Raw genomic sequence first — 17393 nt, forward strand, 5'->3', positions numbered from 1 at the left:
TCAACACATGATGGAGAGTGGATTTGTTGTTTGCAGGTCACAAAATCGATCCTTCAATTCATTCCCAACAGACCAAGCTCTCGAGCAAAGCATAAACCGTGAGGCCAAAAACCAGGGGGGTGTCATTGGCTTCACCCTGCGGAAGAGTGCCCTTCTGAGACAGATGATGACCAGGCACATCATAGGGGAATATGCAGAGGCATTCAAGGAAGTCTGCAACTCTACAGGGAAAATAGGGAATCTTCAGGAAGAGCTTCGAGAGAGCCGTCTTCAGAGGGAAAGAAAAGATGTCCATGAAATGAAAGAATACCTTTCCACTCAGTGCCAAGATCCCTTTAACCTTGACGAGGTTCCACGAGAATTGATCAACATCACCACAGGTCAGGTGGCTAGTCTGAAAGTTAAGAAGTCGTTGAAGGGGATCCTACAAAGGGGGAAAGATATTGCTAAGAAATTCATTGGTGAAAGACTCGCAGAGGACCCCACGAAAAGCTTCTGGGATCCAATGAAGAAAACAGTGATGACCTTTCTGAACATGAACAAGGCACTACCTAATGACAAAGATAGGACTTTGATCACTGATACAGAGGTACTGTTTCATCAGCTTTTGGGAGTGGCAGGAAGTCGTGAGGTTGACTTGAAATATGTCTTAGCCATGAACTCGCAGCTGTGCCACCAGCCTTCTTCCATAACAATGGAAACATGAAGAAGACCAACAAAGCTGACCTCTTTCAGAAACTGGAGTCCAATTGTTCCGAGATTCTATTATCACTCCCACACAGTCCTGGTTCAACCTCATCTGCCTATATCATCGATGGAATGGCCATGCTCCAATAACTAAATGAAAATCACTTCAGTACATTCAAAGATTTGGCAGATGTTGTGCAAAAACATACAGTATGGCTGCTGACAAATCTGCCCTTGGATCTGAGCTCTGTCACCATTGTCTTTGACTGCTATGATCATCCATCGTCCATCAAAATAGCAGAGAGGCAACGCCGGGAACCTTTTTCAGAATTACCTACGTACCAAATCCAGGGAAACAGACAGGTCCCAAACTATCATAGGTTTCTGAAAGTGGCCAGAACACACAAACCGTGCAGACAATATGGCTGCCCCGGCCAGAGGTTAGGCAGTACGGACCGCTTCTAGCTTTTTCAGAGTTTTCTTGATATATAAAAAATTATTCCAGTCGGCTCCTCAACTCCGAAAAAAGCGAATTCCGATCTAGTGAAGTCCGTTGTAGTGAGGTCATACTGCACATGAGAGAGCCGTGTTGTTTGTTTATTTGTCGTTCAATCATGGCCAAACCAAGGACCAAAGACCCCCTAGACCCATAAATATTCTGAATCAGGGTGATCCAAGGATGGTTTTAGGGGGTCAAAATTCAGATCTGGATCAACTGAGGTCACTGGTAGAGTACTGTATTCGCCTTTTTGGCCCAGGCAATGCCAGGTACCCCTGAAGCCCAATTTTTGGCATGGAGACTCATATGAGCTCCAGTTCGGACATAGGCCAAGTGAGGTTGACCTCCAAGGTCATTTGAAGCCACCGGTAACAGTAAACATGTGCATACAAATATTGTGCCTTAGTCTGCAAAAGCTGAAATAGAAAGTTCCTGGACCTCTTATAATCCCTCTTCAAAAGCATCCGAGGTACATGGTCTTTCTGGAGTAGAAAGACTGAACTAGAACAAACAGAATTAGAGTGTTCGCCTTTTGGGCCCAGCAATGCTGGGTACTCCTGCTAGTTTCTTATAAATCTCTCAACAGTTTATAGGGCACATGAAGTTGCACATCTGTTCAAACCTGACAAAGATCCCTAACTCCTTTCACCTCAGCTGATGGTCAAATGTATTCAGACTGGGTGGTGGATTTGATCAGTATGGTAACCAAGGAAACTCATTCCTTCCCCATAACTAAGGCTCACTGAATTTCATGCAACCAGAACTGGTATTCAAGTTGACGGAGTGGTCCAATTCCTTCAAATGGAAACAGAAAGATTACAGTAACCAAAGAGGTTCATGTCTACATCATAAATATGGTTCATCAAATTTCATGCAGCCATGGCTTAAGAGCTGAAGCAGTGGCTCACTTCTATCAGATGAAAAAAAATCAACTACTGTAGAGTAATACCTCGTAACTAAACTTCAATGAACTTCATGCAACCACAGTTCACCATTCATGCTGTGGGGGTGGCTCAGTTCCACCAGATGAAAACAAACTAATAATACCTACACTAACTCCAAACTACTGTGCACAAAGTGAATAATCAAGTTCTGTAAGTGTCAATCAAAGGCCATGACTATATTTCATCTAAATAAGGCTTACCCTCAGCCACAACTCACACCCTTCCACACTCGCCCATATTTCCTCACTCTACTTTCGTCACCTGCAACTATAATGCAAATCTGCATATTCGTAGGCTCAAACACAAAGATTATAACAATTAGATGGATGGGTGGTAAGTCCCTGAATGACAAGCCTGGGGGTGGGGAGTTAGGATCACGAATGAAGAGTTGAGAAGAAGGCTGGGATTTGAATGTACAATACAGTATTGGGGAAGGGGGGTTAGGACTGTGAATGAAGACTTGTGAGGAAGGCTAGGACTTGAATGTACAGTGCAGTATTAGCACTGTGATGAGAAGAGGTAGAATGAGATGGTCTGGTATGTGGAGAGGATGGAAGATAACAACAGGGTGTGGAAGGTGAGAGGTGTAACATTGAGGGTATGGTTGCAAGAGCAAGACAGAAAAAAAAAAAAAAAATAGGACGAGATAATATAGTATGACCTCAGGAATAAGGGACTGACGAGAGAACTGTTAGGAGACCAGTGTGGAGAACTGCCATGAGGTGACAAAATGTAATGCATGCAAGTATGTTGGTCTTAAAAAAAAAAAACAATAATAGTTACAGTTGCTGGAGTTAGAGTAAGGGAGTATGAGCAGGTGTGGAAGGGTGTGAATCATGGCCAAGTGTAATTCTAATCTAGATTGGTTTATAAGCTTTGACACTCAATGTGCTTTGGTCAAAGTAAACCAGTAACAACCTACATAAATGTGACTCAGTTTTCCAAGTGAAAGAGAGGAAGTAATGTCAATGAAAATTCCATATGTGCATTGTCAAAAAACAAAATACTGATCAAAATAAATAAACCTGTACTCTGACAATGAACAATATACAGTATTATTCATAAACAATCAATCTACTGTTAAAGTTAAATGTTCAAAATCACTTGCTCAAAGTTAAACAGTCTACACTCAGAAGAAGATACAGCATAATGGAAAAATATATCTAAAAAAAAATAAATACCCTGTACATAAATACTGACAAAAACTAATGACTAACTCTACAATGAACACTGCCAGCACGTTCACAAATATAAAAGGCAGAAACTGCCCATCTATCTACCATATAATCCCTTCTTGTCTTATCAGGAAAGTAAGGGCCTAAGGGCAGGCAACTTAGTTTAGACATTTAAGGCAAGTGTGACTTGCTGCAAGCCCCAGAGTGGCATTAAAGGGAGTAACAAAGCCCAACTATGGCACAGACAAAAACCTTTAAGAACACACCTGGTTGGTGCGACTTAGCCCACTAAACCACTAGGTTTCCATTTGATTTTACGGTTAGCATCCAATACAGTAAATGGTTTGCTTGGCTACAAGAGAGCATTTGGTTTGTCGCTCATTGCAGTGCAATAAAAAAGGTAGTATTTCATCAAACAAGAGAATGGTGGTCTCTAACAAGGGATTACAATACCTGCAGTACTTCTGGGAGATGTATAAGGTAGGTGTTGTGAAGCATGTGAGTATCTGAGGAGTCTGGGGCATGTGTTTAATATAAGTATAGGAATAATACTAATATATAAAATAAAAAATAAATATAATACACTTAACAAATAATAACAAATTGCTACTTTTGCAGGCTGGGCTAGAGAGCCTTCTAATTTCAAGAGAATATGGGCCTTAGCTTTCAAACTTAATGAAAGGCTCGGTTCTGTCAGGCGAAAACAAACTAACTGTAATACCTTTGCAGACTGAGCAAGGTTCTGTGTTCGAGTGTCTATGATATAACCTCTCTTCTCCCTGGCCAAGACACTATTCAGGAGACGCTCATCCTCCTTACAACGCTTCCCATTGGCGGTGATCAAGGGCTGGCCAGACCGCATCAGTACTGCCTGAAAATAAATTACACAACTCATACTCCTTGCAGTGTTGCCCAATGGTGGTAACTGGGGGTTGCCTGGGCAAAATCTGTACTCTTGAAAACAAGTTTCACTCTACGACAATCCACATATCACATCACATTACATATACCACATATCATGCAACACACTGCACCACATCATACAACACTGGACAATGATGAGGAGATTACATGTGATGATGGTGCTGTGCATCCTGGACACATTGAAGCACATGTGGAATTCACCAGAAGTTAAACTTCCTCATATTTCCCTGCACTTCACAGTGGGGATGGACCCTGGCCTACTCTTGATGATGTGCTGTCTGCCACAAGGGTGAAATAGTTCCTGTAGGATGGTCCCACACAAGTAGTTACTTACCTGTTACACGCTGGGGTTAAGCACCAGCAGCTGCAACAACAACGACCCAGCAATATCATCACTATCCCTAAACCCAACAAAGACCCCATGTTACCCTCCTCACATCGCCCCATCACACTCCTCTGCACCCCCTCTAAAGTCACTGAACGACTGATACTACAACTAGTCACACCTCATATTCTCTTAGCCCAGTCACAACATGGCTTTAGGCCACTACACTCCACAAACACCCTTCTTACAGACCTTACATAGACAGTTTTCGATGGCATGAATTCAGCTAGGCCACCACAAAGAACACTCCTAATCACACTAGACATTAGCAAAGCTTTTGATGCCATCCCCCGCCACAACCTCACAAACAAAATACTCAACACAAACATGCACAATAACACAAAAAGATGGCTGGCAAACTACTTAGCAGGCAGATGTGCACACGTAACATTTGCCGGTCAGTCTTCTAACATCAGAAACTTCACAAACGGCATCCCCCAAGGATCTGTTTTGTCCCCTACACTCTTTAATCTATACATGCACGACATACCCACACCCCACACACACAGATACGCATAGCTTCCTATGCAGATGATATAACACTTACATGTACACATCAAAATGCAAACACAGCTGCACACATCATTCAACCTTACCTCAACACACTACACGAATGGTTCAACACAAACAGGCTCAAAATAGCCCCAGCCAAATCTACAGTGACTCTTCTCACAAACTGGACAGCAGAACACAGTCACATCCCACACCTCACCATAAACAACACTCCACTACAACACACACACACACACAAAATCCTTGGTGTAACATACAATACATCAATGTCATTTAAACAACACATCACAAACACTGAAAATAAAATAACACCAAGACTCAATGCTTTGAGGTCACTTGCCCATAAAACATTCGGACACAACAAAGAAACCACCACCACAGTATACAAACAATACATACGTTCAGTGATGAATTACGCAAGCCCTGCCCGGGCTTCTAACCTGACCAAAACGCACTTCAACACTCTACAGACCATACAGAACAAGGCCCTAAAAATAATCACAGGCTGCACAGCTACTACACCCACAGACCACCTACATCAAGAAACCAAAGTCCTCAAAGTCAAGGATCGCCAAGACATGGAAGGCACCCAGTTTCTTGCTGCAGCCTCCACAAACCCACAACATCCACTACAGTACATGGCAGCACATCCACCCACACCAAGGAACATCAAAACAACACCCAGCACACGATACCATACACAAATACTGTCATCTCTCCCCCCTTGCCCACCTCAGACCAGCTTCCAGAAGCATATCCACACTCAGATCACTCGCCGCTCCATTCAGTCGCTTAAAGACAACATACAGCTGCATGCACGGCCTCCTGACATCCACCCTTCTGAATCCTATCTTCCTTGTGAGGACAGGGTCCACCTGGCCAGGCTGAGATGTGGGCACCAACCAGCCCTCTTAAGCTACCAGAAGAGGCTGGATGACTCCGTCACTGATGCCTGTCCAGGATGCAACACAGCACCCCATACTATTAAGCACATTATGGAAGACTGCATTGCACACAATCACCTACGCCAACAACACAACATACACTCTTTGAGAGCTCTGTGGGAAAGCCCGGTCTCGGCCATGGCCTTCCTAAGGGGCTCGGGGCTGTTCGGCCAGACTGCCTAGGGAACTACTACTACTACAACAGCAGCAACAATACTGACAACAAGCAACACCAGCCACCTGCAGTGGTGGGATCTTCATCATAGGTCCAACCCCCAGAGGCTGTCAAAGCAGAGGAGGACAATATGGGGGCCAAACCACTGCAACACCCTCCCGGCCCCTCACGGGGATCGAGAACCTGGGAGTGGTTTCAGTTGCCTGGGCAAGAACCACATCTCCTAACACGACACACACAACAGCATTGTTTTTTCCACACCAAGAAATGACTCTCCGGCAGTCATTTCTCAAAGACCTCTTCTACCCGGTGACACTGAGAGCAATCCAGGACCCATAAAATAATACACATATCCAATGTGCTCAAAACACATCACTTCAAGTCGACAGACAAAGGGTTCAGTTAAGTGCTATTCCTACAAGAACTGGACCCATTTCACCTGCACAACACTTCCATCTATAGAACATTACACAAACACCTGGACCTGCTCCTTATGCTCCTTCCTCCACCTTCTAACTCCACCACCAGCCCTTCTCCTACTTCCTCCACACCTCCTCAGCCTAACCTGCCGATCTTTCACACAGCATCCAATCCCTCAACGCCTCCCATTCGACCCAAATCTAGTTCACCCCAAAACCTTATCTCTATTACAACCTTCTCCTACCCCTTCTCCTCCATCCACACCCTAATCTCCCCCCATGCTGCAGCACCCAATACACATCATACACAGAACATTAACATTCTTCAAATAAACACAGATGCCATGAATACCAAAAAACAAAAACTCACACAATTCATCAAACAAAAAAACATATACTGTACACTGCCATCTTACAAGAAGCAATACTACAAAAAACACAAAAAACATCTACATTTCATAATTTCACCACCATCACACAAGACCGGGCCGACGGCAGTGGCGGTGGACTCATCACCCTGGTACACTAATCCATCAACTTTTCAGATACAAGTACACACACAAAATCACTTCTCCCCCCACATGACACCACAACAGAAATCATCATCATCATCACCATCATCCAGACTTCCTTTCCCACCCGAGGGCAGGGTGAGGAGTAGCAACGTCCAGACAGCCCAAGTTTGCCCAATCACGCTTCAATTCACTCATCATTCAAGCCCCTGGAATCCTGGCTCTATCTGATATGCCAATAACTTTCACCACAATTTGTAGCTTCACACAAACATATCCAATAGAGTCAATATGAACACTGTCACATTAAAAAGGGGTGCCAAATCCCTGACCATGCAGCTCTTCTCACAACATTCATCAAGCCAGCTCAATCTCTTATCAGTCCCCTAGCCTCATGACCTTCCATACCTCTCTTCCTCACACACTCATCAACCATATCTCTTCACCTTCTTGGCCTACCTCACCTCCTCCCTTCTTTTAAATTTGTTCAGATTACCTTTGTCAACACTCTGTTATTATCCATTCTCTCCACATTCTTTGTGAGGAGTAGACTGTAGCACCAGTCGAGCAGGACAGTACACCCAAGGTGGATGGAAAGCTCATGACAGGGAGAGCTGGAGCTCTCGTTTCATCAGTCCTTAGGACTAGGTCCTGACCATCCCCCTTTGCTGAACTTTTTCAGTGTCTCAGTAACACAGAGAGTAGGCCATTAAGCTCTCCAATACAAGTATCTCTAACTAACAACACCAAACTACATGCACAGTACACACCACACTTCCTTAAAAAAAAAAATAAATTAAAAAAAAAAAAAAAAAAAAGTGTTGAATGACATAGCCTCAGAGTTTGGGGGGGGGGGGCATAAATGCCCCCACCTTCTGCCCCTCTCCCGGTGACGACTCAAGATGCCTGGAACCACTGTCTGGCTCTCTTCTTCTTCATTTCTGCAACATTCGTGGCCTTTCCTCTAATTTTCACTCTGTTGAGCACCACCTCTCCTTCACCTTCTTCTTCTAACTGACACTTAGCTGTCTGAGGCAACTGACAGCAGACCCTTTTCTGTATCCTCCTACTTTCTCTGTACTCATTTCAAAGCCAAAGGTGGCTGTTGTGTATATATACGCAACAACTTATCTTGCTCTCGTGTTCCTGAACTCGATCCTTCTGAATTCTCTACACTCTGGCTTTGGCTTTCATGTCATTCTCTGACTAAATATATCTGCGCTGTTAACTTATCTCCTAATTCTACTGACTATCAAAAATTCTTTGACTATCCTACTTCTGCGATGGAACACATTCTATCCATTTCTCCTTTCTCTGAAATATCCATTCTAGGAGATTTCAATGTTCACCACCACCTTTGGCTCTCCTCTCCTTTCACTGATCCACCTGGTGAACAAGCCTTCACCTTTTCTATCCTTAATGACCTAGAGTAGCTTGTACAGCACCCTACCTGTATCCCTGACCACCTTGGAGAGAGCTCCAACATACTTGACCTCTTCCTTACAACTAATCCTTCTGCTTACACTGTTAATCCTTTCTCTCCATTAGGTTCCTTCGATCACAACCTTATCACCTTAACTTGTCCTATCACTCCGGTACGACCTGTGGACCCTCCAAAGAAACATCGTCTGTGGCACTTTGGAGCTGTGCATTGGGAGGCCCTCAGGCAGTACTTCTTTGATTTTCCCTGGAATGATTATTGCTTATATGGCCAGGGGCCTTCTAGGTGTGCCTTGCGGATTACGGAGGTTATTCTCTCAGGCATGGAAGCATACATTCCTTTCTCATATCCTTTGACTAATGCACGAAAGCCTTGGTTTAATCACGCTTGTTCTAATGCTGCCAGCAACAAGGAGAGGGCATATAAAAGGTACCGGAGCCAACCCACCCTTGAATCACATCTTTTATACGTTTCTGCCCGGAATCGTGCTAAGTCTGTTCTTCGCTCTGCTAAAAATAATTTCATCCGTACAAAATGCCCTCAACTCTCTAACTCGAATTCTTCCCGCTCCTTCTGGCACCTTGCCAAAAACCTTTCTAACAATTTTACCTCATCATCCTTCCCTTTTCTTTTCTACTCTGATAGCTCTGTAGCTATTTCATCTACTGATAAAGCAGATCTCTTCACTCAGACTTTCTCCTCCAATTCCACCTTAGATGATTCCGGTGATGTTCCTCCATCACTTCCCCCCTCTGACTTCCTCATGGCTGACATTAAAATTTCTTCAGCTGATGTATTTTCTGCCATCACAGGCCTCAATACGAATAAGGCATATGGGCCTGATGGAGTCCCTCCTGTTGTTCTCAAGAATTGTGCTTCTGTGGTTACACCCTGCCTAGGCAAACTCTTTCGCCTTTGTCTGTCAACTTGTACCATTCCTTCTTGCTGGAAGTTTGCTCTCATTCAGCCAGTCCCAAAGAAGGGTGACCATTCCCAACCCTCTAACTATCGTCCAATTGATTTAACATCCTGTATCTCAAAAGTTTTTGAGTCAGTTCTTAAGAGAAAAATTTTAAAGCATCTTTCCTATCACAACCTTCTTTCTGATCGTCAGTATGGGTTCCGTCAGGGATGCTCCACAGGCGACCTTCTCATCCTCCTTTCGGGACTTTGGCGAAAGCTTTGCCATTACACTTAACATCTCAAAGGCTTTCGATCGAGTCTGGCATCAATCTTTAATTTCCAAACTGCCCTCCTACGGTTTCTATCCTTCTATCTGTGCCTTCATCACTAGCTTCCTTTCTGGTTGTTCTATGGCCACTGTTGTAGACGGCCATCGTTCTTCTCCTAGATCTATTAACAGTGGTGTTCCTCAGGGCTCTGTCCTATCACCAACTCTCTTCCTTTTATTCATCAATGACCTTCTCAGCTGTACATCTAACCCTATCCACTCATACGCTGATGACTTCACCCTTCACCTTTCCATTCGATTCCCGCAACGTCCATCTCAGCAGTTACTTCAACAAACAAGGGATGAGGCTATGGCACACCTAATGTCTGACTTGGCTCGTATCTCTGACTGGGGTAAAAATAATCTTGATGTTTTTAAAGCATCAAAGACTCAGTTTTTACACCTATCAACCTGACAAAATCTTCCACAGGTATACCCACTAATTTTTAATAATATTCAGCTTAATGCTGCATCATCCTTGAACATGCTTGGGGCTTCAATTACTCGGGATTTATCTTGGAAGGTTCATATTACATCTCTTGTAAAATCTGCTTCCAAGAGATTGGGTGTGCTAAGCCGACTCTGTTCCTTCTTTACCCCTACAAAATCGTTGGCTCTACACGGGGGTTTTATCTGCCCCTGTGTGGAGTACAACTCTCATGTGTGGGGAGGCTCCCCACATACAGTTCTTCTCAATAGGGTGGAGTCAAAGGCTTTTTGCCTCATTAACTCTCCTCCTCTTACTGGCTCCCTTCAACCTCTGTCTCTTCGCCACACTGTTGCATCTATATCTCTTTTCTATCTCTACTTCAATGGTCACTGCTCCTCTGAACTGTCTGCATGCATTCCTCCACCTCTACGACGGGTGCGTAGCAGCCGTCTAGCAGCAAACTCTCATCCCTTTTCTGTCCAACTCTCTAATGCAAGAGTTAACCGTTACTCCCAATCCTTCATTTATGCAACAGGTCAACTCTGGAACTGTCTCCCTCTGTCTGTATTTCCTGCTTCCTATGATCTCCAGTCTTTCAAACGCAGTGTGTTCAGGAATCTCGAAATGATCGGATCTTGAATTTGGCTCAATCTTGTATTTTGTTCTTTTCTTGGAAGGAACAGTTTTGCGGGCTCGTTGCCTTTGGTTCCTTCTTCCTCACATAAAAAAAAAAAAACGACTATACCACCTCAGTACACTCTCTTAGAATCTGGTGTCCACAGACTTCCTCACTCCACATCTTTCACGTATCACATTATTTCGTATCCCATTCACTCTCTGTACTCTAGATACATTCCTAAGCAGTCCCAGCTTCACTTCTCTCACTCTTGACTTTTCATTTTCATGGCATATGTTAAAGTTGGCACTAACACTTCTTCATGTTAGCCTCTTGCAGCTGCAACACTCAAGCCTGTTTCTTATCAAGGTCTTCATAGAACCAGCTACCTTCCTTCCCTGCGTCACTCTACTTTCCACTTCTTTTGCACATTTTCCTCTCTTTTCTATCACTGTACCAGGTATTCGAACTCCCTCATCAATTCCATTCTCTCTCCATTCACTGTAACATCACATTGGAAGTCACTTTCTCTCTCTATTAACATCACCTTACTCTTTTCTACACTTACCCTCAAGGCACGATGCTCACATACATCAGCAAAACTCTGCACTAGTCTACAAAGCTCTTGTCCGGTATTTGCAAGTAGCAATGCATCATTAGCATACAACAAATTTGAGATATTCCATCCATCACCATTCATTATTAATGCCATCCCTCTCTTCATTACTCGTGTTTTTACTTCTCTTGTCACCCCATCCATATATATGCCCTGTACTGAACAACCATGGGGACATCGCACTACCTTGTTGCACGCCCACCTTGTGTGTGAACCATTCACTTAGATGCCCAACTACCCTTACACATGCTTCACTACCACCATAAAAACTCTTGACAGTTGCTAGAAGCTTACCATTACATTGTACATGTGCAAAACCTTCCACAATCCTTCTCTGTCTACTTTGTCATATGCTTTTTCCAGATCCATAAATACCATATACACCTTATGGTCCTTCTCAACTTTCTCCTCTATCTGTCTCACTGCAAATATTTGATCAACACATCTTCTGCCACTCCTAAAGCCACACTGTTCATCACTCACTAGGACTTCTGATATCTCTCTTACTTTCTCTATAATAATTCTTCCATATAACTTCCCTACCACACTCAATAAACTTATGCCACGATAATTCTTGCACTCACTTTGCTCACCTTTATTTTTGTACAGGGGTACAATCACAGCCTTTTTCCACTCTGCTGGCACAGTTTCACTCATCCATGCCTTCTTACATATCTCCAACAAGTAATTCATTCTGCTCTCTCCACTACATTTAAGCATCTCAGTGTACATCTCATCAACCCCAGCTGCTTTACCATTGTCCTTCCGCTTCACAGCATTCTCCATCTGTGTGAGTGTCATGTTTCCTGGCACTGCATTCCTTCTCTGCACACTCCCAAAACCAATCATGTTTACAGCCGCTTTGCTCTCTCCATTCCCATTCATCAGGCTTTCAAAATATTCTTTCCATCTGGTCCTTAATTCATCCCCATGGGTTAATAATCTACCGCATACATCCTTCACAATTTCACATTTCTTTCCACTGTCACTTCTACATTTACACACCTCTTTCCAGAATAACTTCCTATTTTCAGAGTAGTTTGCATTCATTTTTCTTCCTAGCTCATCATTTACCTCCTTTTTCCTCTTCACTAGTCTCCTTACATGCTTATTGCTCTCAGTACATTCAGTTCTTCTTTCAACTGAACCCCTATCCTGTAACCAATCTAGTCACTTCCTCTTTTCCTCCACTGCTCTCTTAACCTCTTCATCCCACCATGCCGTACCTTTCTTCTTAGTTGTTACTCTTGCCACACCACACACCACTTTAGCATTCTGAGCTAAGCAATCCCTATATGCATTCAACAGGCTGTCCAGATACACTTCATTCCAATTCACTGATTCCAACTCCTCCCCTGCCTTGGTCCAGTATTCATCTGTCATTTCTTTGATCCTCAGCTTCTCGACTCTCAGTCTTTCTCCCTGATTGCTCCTCTCTCTCCTGGTCCACCTCACTCCTCTCAGCTTGATCTTGCATACCACAATCATATGATTTGACAACCTTCACATCATCCTCTCATGCCCCTCATATCTGCAACCATTCCCAGTATCTACCTCTCTATGAGAAAGTACTAAATCAGGCTCCTTTCACCACAAACCCCATTCCCTGTATACCAAGTACGTTTATGTGCATCTTTGTGTTTGAAATATGAGGTACAAATGCACAACCTTTTTTCTTGACACATATTCATTACTAGTTTCCCATTATCATTTTTTCCTGGTACTCCATTACAACCCATTATGTCATTCTCAAGATCAATGTACTCATCCCTTCATATCACCCATTACGATCACTTTATAGCTCCTGTGCATTTCTCCCACTGCTTCATCCAGCTCATCCCAAAACCTGTCTTTCTCTCTCTCATTTCCGTCATCACACAGTGCATACGTTACAATCACTCCCACTTTCACTTTCTCAAACTTGAATTTGACATACATACATATCGAGATGACACTTTTGTAATCTCTCACTCCACTCTGCCAAACCTCATTTATCAACAAAGCCACTCCTTCCTTGCATCTTCCTCGCCCATTCATTCCCGATCTTACACATTTCACACCCTCCCACTCCTCCACTTCACATGCTTTCATCTTTATTTTATACATTGCCATCACGGCATATCTTGCACTCTTGAACACATTCATCACTTTCACCCTCTTGCTCTCCTCATTCACACCTCTCTCATTCCACATGGTCATGCATATCTGCCTATTTGGTTGGGCCCCTGTGCAGGTATTGGACCTTCCAAGGCTCTCCAAAACACTCTGCCATGATTAAATGATTTTAGATAGGGGAATCTGGGAGACACTTACCCCAGCCAAAAATCCCATTTATTATTTTTTATTACCCAGTGTACTGAATGGATCCATCAGTGCAGGAAACCATTTGGATTGTCACTCACTGTAGAGACCAAAAGGTATCCCTACACTGAGTAAGTGGATCATGGGCATGCCCACCTACCACTACAGAAATACAATAAATTTAAATACGCACTAGCAATAAATCACACATAACAATTGCCAATACATAAATACATTCTCCCTCAATCATCCCACACAGCACTGCACAATTATCCTCCTCAAATACATCACATCATTAACATACCCAACATCATCCTGGGTGGTGATTTCAATGCCAAGGCATCGGCCTGGCATGTCAACAATCCTGACACAGACAGGCGGCTGGTACTACAATCCCAAACAGATGATCTTTTCACCTGCAACAATCTCCATCAACATACCCATATCCCACTCCAAGCCCTCTTCCTCCCATCATCACCAGACATCACCTTTTGCTCCCCAAACCTCGCCCCCACAGCATCCTGGAGAGTGGTCAAAACCCTCGGCTCTGACCACTTCCAAATCATCATCACTACAAGAACCAGAATGACCCAAGCTAACCACAGACACACATAACACACATACACTGATTATCAGACAGCCAACCGGGAGGCTTTCACAACTGAAACAGAACAACACTTTGATACATTAAACAGTACATCCATCACAAACATCAACACCATTGTGCAGACTTTCCATACAATTATTCAGGATGCAGACAAAAGACACATCCCAAGAGGCATCAGAAAGAGACACAATCCCAACTTAACACCAGAAATTCATGGCCTCATCAGTCATCACGACACACTACAATACTCCCCAACAACCGGTACAAAGGACACTGTACAACACATACAAGAACTCAACACTCAAATAAACAATAAAATATCAAAGCAGCAAACACTAAACTGGAATACTTATCTCCAAACACTGCAAAACAAACATCAGCAAACTCCACAAAACACTACACAGCATCACACTCTCCATCAGCAACACTACACAATCACACACTGCCATCAGAACAACAGCTACCATACCCTCAAACAAACAAGCAAACACTCTCATCTATTACTTTTCACACATCAGTCATCTAAACCCCCATCGCAACAACCAATGTGTCATCTGATGCAAGAGACAGATCCCCACAGACCCAGGCTTCGCACCCTTTACTTACAACCTGATGAAGCACATCATTAGCAACCTTAGACACTCATTTGCCTGAGGCCCAGACAACAAAAGCAAAACACACCTTTAACACCTTGGATCACAAGGTACACAAGCAATCACCAACATATCAACCTGCAGCTACTCACACAACGTAATATCCAAAATCTGGAAGCATGGCACTATCATCACTATCCCCAAATCCAACAAAGACCCCATGTTACCTTCCTCACAACACCCCATTACACTCCACTACACCCCCTCCAAAATCACTGAACGACTGGTATTACAATTAGTAACACCTCACATTGCCCTATCCCCATCACAACATGGTTTTAGGCTGCTGCACTCCACACACACCCTTCTTACAGACCTTACACAAAGAGTTTTTGATGGCATCAATTCAGCTAGGCCACCACACAGAACACTCCTAGTCACACTGGATATTAGCAAAGCTTTTGATGCCATCCCCCACCACAGCCTCACAAACAAAATATTCAACACAAACATGCACGATAACACAAAAAGATGGCTGGCAAACTATTTAACAGGCAGATGTGCACACGTAATATTTGCTGGTCAGGTGGCTCAATCGGTGGAGAGCTGGCCTGCAGTCCTGACGGACCCGGGTTCAAATCCCGCTGAGGCAGGGAACAGTTTAAGGATTTGAATTTCATAAAATCAGACTTTACTGATCTACCAGAAGACCCGCCGACATGTCGTAAAAATACCCCCGCTAATACCAATACATCAGTCCTATATGAGACAGCCCTAGCATGTATTCAGTATGGACGATGGGTGTTAGCGCGAAGTGGTGACATGTAGAGGTGTGTGGTACATAGGAGGACTACTGGGCCTTGAAATCAGGCTGTGAAGCCTATGCCCAGAGTCGGTCACATAAAAAAAAAAAAAAAAAAAAAAAAAAAAAAAAAAAGTCATCGAACATCTGAAACTTCACAAACAGCATCCCTCAAGGATCTGTTTTGTCCCCTACACTCTTTAACCTATACATGCATGACATACCCACACCTCACACACCACAAATACACTTAGCTTCCTATGCAGATGACGTAACACTAACATGTACACATAGCCTCAATACACTATACAAATGGTTCACCACAAACAGACTGAAAATTGCCCCAGTCAAATCTACAATGACCCTTCTCACAAACTAGACTGCAGAACAGTCATATTCCACACCTCATCATAAACTACACCCCCCTACCACACACACACACACACACACAAATACACACATAAAATCCTTGGTGTAACATAAAATACATTGATGCCATTTAAACAAAACATCAGAAGCATTAAATGCAATGAACATCAAGACTCAATGCCCTAAAGGTCACTTGCTCATACAACATTCAGACACAAAAAAGAAACCACCACCACAGTATACAAATAATATATACATTCAGTGATGAATTATGCAAGTCCTGCTTCAGCTTCTAACCTCATTAAAACTCACTACAAACTGTACAGAACAAGGACCTAAAAACAGTCACAGGCTGCACAGCTACTACACCTACAGACCACCTGCACCATGAAACCAAAGTCCTCAAAGTCAAGGATCGTCTAGACATGAGAGACACACAAATTCTTGCTGCAGCCTATAAAAACCCAAACCATCCACTACACTACATGGCAGCCAACAACACAACATACACTCCTTGAGAGCTCTGTGGGAAAGCCCAGTCTCAGTCATGGCCTTCCAAGAGTTGGGGCTGTTAGGCTATACTGCCTAGGGAGCAACTACTACTACTACAACAACAACAAACATAGCAACAATAACAACAGTAAAAACAAGAACAACAAACTGCATTACACATCACACCATGCTCTACATCATCAGGCACTACATACATCTTACCACACCTCATCACACTACCACAACACAGCAGCACATTCCAATACACCAGAACATCACACTGCATCATCCTTGCCTGTCCAAGACAACATTACACTACCCTGTAATGAACAAATACTGTTTTTTTATGCGTTCCTACATTATTCAGTCTAGCTATTTATCTATCTTAATGCAGGAGGAGTGACCATAAACATACCATCTCCATACCATCCCATTCTCTGCCAATGGGATGCCCTCCCTCTAACGCACATTATCCTCATACATATACCTCTCCATCCCATCTGTCCACCTTATTTCTGGTCTCCCCCTTCCCTTACATCTCACTCGCATATGGTCTCTCTCTCTCTCTCTCTCTCTCTCTAAAAAAAAAAAGAAAAAAAAAAAAGAAAATGGGTAACTTTAGATAAACTGCAATACAGTATGTGTACATTAATCTGTTTAAATTCATAAATTTCGTGCAATATATATATATATCCATTATCCAATCCTATGTTGCCCC

The 17393-nt window shown here is 43.2% G+C and overlaps 1 protein-coding gene across 1 annotated transcript in view; it reads right to left on the minus strand.

Moving 5' to 3' along the window:
* The window catches only part of LOC145411011 (myotubularin-related protein 9), a 408122-nt gene that overhangs the window by 227782 nt on the left and 162947 nt on the right, over window positions 1-17393 (minus strand). Inside the window, exon 5 of the mRNA XM_080281074.1 lies at window positions 4027-4176. Within this exon, the coding sequence (XP_080137200.1) occupies window positions 4027-4176 (150 nt within the window). The remainder of the gene's footprint in view (window positions 1-4026; window positions 4177-17393) is intronic.

This window comes from Coenobita brevimanus, chromosome 87, assembly GCF_032717465.1.
Source record: "Coenobita brevimanus isolate Jiangsu-jjx chromosome 87, ASM3271746v2, whole genome shotgun sequence".
Classification (NCBI taxonomy): Eukaryota; Metazoa; Arthropoda; class Malacostraca; order Decapoda; family Coenobitidae; genus Coenobita; species Coenobita brevimanus.